This window comes from Scylla paramamosain, chromosome 39 (genome assembly GCF_035594125.1).
Source record: "Scylla paramamosain isolate STU-SP2022 chromosome 39, ASM3559412v1, whole genome shotgun sequence".
Lineage (NCBI taxonomy): Eukaryota > Metazoa > Arthropoda > Malacostraca > Decapoda > Portunidae > Scylla > Scylla paramamosain.
Window position 1 is genome coordinate 2,955,001 of NC_087189.1, and position 5,000 is coordinate 2,960,000.

Here is a 5,000-nt window from a genome sequence, read left to right on the forward strand (position 1 = left end):
TATTTGTTTTCGTATTTATTTGATTATGTCTTCTTCTTCTCCTTCTTCTTCTTTTTAGTAGTAGTAGTAGTAGTAGTAGTAGTAGTAGTAGTAGTAGTAGTAGTGCAGGAAATTTTGTATTATGTTCATAGATTTATCGAGAAAGAGAGAGAGAGAGAGAGAGAGAGAGAGAGAGAGAGAGAGAGAGAGAGAGAGAGAGAGAGAGAGAGAGAGAGAGAGAGAGAGAGAGAGAGAGAGAATTCCTTAACTTTCCTCTATTTTCCATCCATATCTATAATTTATTAATCTTTCATCTATTACTCACAAACACACATTTATCTTCACGTAACACGATATAACATGATTAAAACTTGTATTCTTGTTGCAGTTGTGATGTGACGCTACACGAACGGTACACATGGCGGACAGGAGCTGGTGAGTACTGTACCTGTGTGTGTGTGTGTGTGTGTGTGTGTGTGTGTGTGTGTGTGTGTGTGTGTGTGTGTGTGTGTGTGTGTAACGGTATTATATTGTCGGAAATGTATATAAGATCGCGTTCTCTCTCTCTCTCTCTCTCTCTCTCTCTCTCTCTCTCTCTCTCTCTCTCTCTCTCTCTCTCTCTCTCTCTTTCTCTTTCAAACAGCAGGTTTTCAGCACCAGGCAGCAATTAGAGATAGCTTTCACCTCTTTACCGAGAGAGAGAGAGAGAGAGAGAGAGAGAGAGAGAGAGAGAGAGAGAGAGAGAGAGAGTCATGTTTGCAGTATTTCTCTCTCTCTCTCTCTCTCTCTCTCTCTCTCTCTCTCTCTCTCTCTCTCTCTCTCTCTCTCTCTCTCTCTCTCTCTCTCTCTCTCTCTTTCCTTTGTAGTCTGTCTGTCATTCACCTAAACTTCCTTGCTTATTACCGCTACACACACACACACACACACACACACACACACACACACACACACACACACACACACACACACACACACACACACACACACACACACACACACACCACTAATTATTTCATTCTCAAGTTAATATACTTTTGAATCTCTTAATAATCTATTCTTTTGCAACGTTTGTGAAATGAAGCGCTTTTTAATATCGTTTATCAACCAGAGAATTTGTAATCAATGAAAAAAAAAAAAAGAACACGGAACAAAGTGATAATTAGCGCAACAGTGTAATGAACTAATGATTGTAACTGTTCGTCTTTAGGTCTGCCTGAAAATATTACTTCCTGTCATCATGTCAAGTGCTTCTCTTTTATTGATTTGTTTATATATTTGTTTGTTTATTTATTTATTTATTTTATTTTTTTGAGTGTAAATTTCAAGTGTGTGTTTTACCGGATAAGTTAAAATGAAGACATTATTACTTTTATTTATTTATTTTATTTATTTATTTTTTATTTTCTCAAGTGCATCTCTATTTAACTTTTTTTTGTGTGTGTGTGTTTGTGTGTGTGTGTGTGTGTGTGTGTGTGTGTTTCAAGGGTTTGTTTACCAAGATAAGTAAAAAAAAAATGTGAGGGTTAATACAACTTAATATTCCTTTTTTGATACTTTTTAATTTTTTTTTATTTATTTTTTTTCTCAAGTGCACCTCCATCATGTAACGTTTTTTCAGTGTAAACGTTTCAAGTGTTTGTTTACCAGATAAGTTAAGCTAATAAAAAAAAAAGTGAGGGTTTAATACAACTTAATATTACTTCTTGATATCTTTAATTTTCTTCAAGTACACCTCCTTTATCCAACGTTTTTTGAGTGTAAACGTTTCAGGGAATGTTTGTCACTCGTATGGAAATTTATGCATCACGCTGTTGTTTCCTCATATTTTTTTCCCCCTGTTATTGTAGACAAGTGCACCTCTTTTATGCAACGTTTTTTTTGGTTTAAACGTTTCCAGGAAGTGTTTGTCATCTGATTAGAGAACTTATGATTAAAGGAAACACACAAAAGAAAAGAAAAAAATAGTAGAATTTCGTGCAAGTTAATATTATCCCATGTTTTTTCTCCTTTTTCCAAGTGCCTCTCTTCTCTTGCAACGTTTGTGTGTGTGAACGTTTCCAGGAAGTGTTTACCGAGGGACCTGTAATTAAGGAAACACAACACACGGTAGAAATTAATGGGGCTGTTATTTTGTATTCAAATATCTATACTTTTTTTTTTCTCAAACGTACACGAACTTCTGCAACGTTTGTGGGTGTAAACGTTTCAAGAAGCGTTTATCGAAGGAAGGAAGTAAAAGAAAGAAAGAAAGAAAAAAAAAAAAATATTCCCTTCTTTTCTCAAACGTATCTCAATTTTTTTCAACGTTTTTAAGTACAAACGTTTCAAGGAACATTTATCGAAGGAAAAAAAAAAACTAAATTAATGCAACAATATTACACCCAAATATTCCCTTCTTTTCTCAAACGTATCTCAATTTTTTGCAACGTTTTTAAGTACAAACGTTTCAAGGAACATTAATCGAAGGACTTATAGTGAAAGAAATCACAAAACTTAACAAAAACAATGAAAATTAATGCAAGAATATTATACCCAAATATTCTCTTCTTTTCTCAAACATGCCTCGCCATTTCCAACGTTTTTAAGTACAAACGTTTAAGGAAGTGTTTGCAAGCCACAGCCGCAAAGGTCCTGAGGGTAACAGCCAAATGTTTAAGGGTTTTTGAGGGTCTTTAGGGGTCATGACACAGTAATGGTGGTGGTGACAGCTTAGGTAATGACAAGTAGACAGGTAAACACAGGTGAAAGGTGCGCCCAGTCTGTTTATTTTCTGTTTTCTCTTTGTTTTCTGTATTTTTTTGTCAAATTTCTGACCTTTTTCTGTTTTCTGTCAAATTTCTGTCCATTTTCTGTCTTTTTTTGTTCATTTTCTGTTTGTTTACTGTTTTCTGTCAAATTTCTGTTCATTTTCTGTCTTTTCTGTCAAATTTCTGTTCATTTTCTGTCTTTTCTGTTAATTTCTGTTTATTTACTGTTTTCTGTCAAATTTCTGTTCATTTTGTCTTTTCTGTTTATTTTCTGTGTTTTCTTAATTTTCTGTTCATTTTCTGTCTTTTCTGTCCATTTTCTGTAAATTTTCTGTCAATTTCCTGCTCATTTTCTGTCTTTTCGGTTAATTTTCTGTCTTTCCTGTTTTTTCTGTCTTTCTGTTCATTTTCTGTCTATTTTCTGTCTACTTCCAATTTTTTTCTATTTTAGTCCATTTTTGTCTATTTCCTGTCTTTTCTGTCTTTTCTGTTAATTTTCTGTCAATATTCTGTCCATGTTCTGTATTTTCTGTCTTTTCTGTCCATTTCCGTCTTTTCCGTCAAATTTCTGTGTATTTTCTAACAATTTTCTGTCCATTTTCTGTCGATTTTCTGTCTTTCTGTCTATTTCTGTCTATTTATGTCGATTTTCTGTCTATTTCCGCCCATTTTCTGTCTATTTCCATCCATTTTCTGTCTATTTCCGCCCATTTTCTGTCAATTCCGCCCATTTTCTGTCAATTTCCGCCCATTTTCTGTCAATTCCGCCCATTTTCTGTCTATTTCCGCCCATTTTCTGTCAATTCCGCCCATTTTCTGTCAATTCCGCCCATTTTCTGTCTATTTCCGCCCATTTTCTGTCTATTTCCGCCCATTTTCTGTCTGTTTCCGCCCATTTTCTGTCCATTTTGGTGTTGGATTCTCTTTGTAAGGTGTTGGATCCTAGTGGGTGAGGTTAAATCCTTTATAGTTTATTTGATATTGAATTTTATAGGTAAGGAAGTTTGTGGGGTGTGTAGGGGGTTCTGAAGGCTCTCTCTCTCTCTCTCTCTCTCTCTCTCTCTCTCTCTCTCTCTCTCTCTCTGGACATGAAGGTTAACAAGTCCAGCAAGAAATAATGATCCTTTTCGCTTTTTTTTTTTCTATCTCTCCTTCTATTCTTTTTTTTTTTTGCTTACACACACACACACACACACACACACACACACACACATTCTTGCGTATACACGGCGGCCTTATGTCTATGTATGTGTGTATATATGTGTGTGTGTATGTGTGTGTGTGTGTGTGTGTGTGTGTGTGTGTGTGTGTGCGACTCAAAGTATATATATGATAAACTGTTGGTGATAGTTTTGTTGGTGGTGGTGATGGTGGTGATGGTGGTGGTGGTGGAGGTGGTGATAGTGCTGGTGGTGACTGCAACAGTAAAATGCATATGATGAACTGTAATACAATGGTGGTGGTGGTGGTGGTGGTGGTGGTGGTGGTGGTGATAGTGGTGATGCTGGTATTGTTATCAAGAATTGCACAAAACTGACCTTTGTTTGTTAGTAGTAGTTAGTTAGTTAGTTAGTTAGTTAGTAGTAGTAGTAGTAGTAGTAGTAGTTGTTGTTGTTGTTGTTGTTGTTGTTGTTGTTGTAGCAGTAGTGATGCTCTGGTGATAGTAGTAGCAATAATAGCAGTAGTTGTAGTAGTATTAGCAGCAACAACAGTAGTAGTAGTAGTAGTAGTGGTAGTAGTAGTAGTAGTAGTAGTAGTAGTAGTAGTAGTAGTAGTAGTTGTGGTAGTGGTATTAATATGAGTAGTTATCGTAAAAGTAGTAGTAGTAGTAGTAGTAGTGGTAGTAGTAGTAGTAGTAGTAGTAGTAGTAGTAGTAGTAGTAGTAGTAGTGGTGATGGTGGTGGTGGTGGTATGCGTGCGTGCGCGCGTGCGTGTAAGAGAATTCATCCAATACTAGTTATAATTCTATTTATTTTTATTTTTTCTTTCTAACTCGTTCCAAGGTTGAGTCTCTCTCTCTCTCTCTCTCTCTCTCTCTCTCTCTCTCTCTCTCTCTCTCTCTCTCTCTCTCTCTCTCTCTCTCTCTCTCTCTCGATTAAAGGTGTTTTCCCCACTTGTCTCACGTTTTTTGTTGAGCCTTCATTCAGTTAAAGAAAATGGGCGTATGTTTATCATGTATTTATTTGGGGGAGGGAGAGGGAGAGAGAGGGAGGGGGAGAGAGGGAGAGGGAGAGGGAGAGGAAGAGGGAGAAGGTTAAAGAGTAACATACTGTA

The 5,000-nt window shown here is 36.3% G+C and overlaps 1 protein-coding gene across 2 annotated transcripts in view; it reads left to right on the plus strand.

Moving 5' to 3' along the window:
- The window catches only part of LOC135092045 (glycoprotein 3-alpha-L-fucosyltransferase A-like), a 59,761-nt gene that overhangs the window by 8,483 nt on the left and 46,278 nt on the right, over positions 1–5,000 (plus strand). For both annotated transcript variants that reach the window (XM_063990198.1, XM_063990199.1), the window contains exon 2: positions 368–414. In XM_063990198.1, coding sequence (XP_063846268.1) covers positions 398–414 — 17 coding nt within the window. In that variant the 5' untranslated portion in view covers positions 368–397. The remainder of the gene's footprint in view (positions 1–367; positions 415–5,000) is intronic.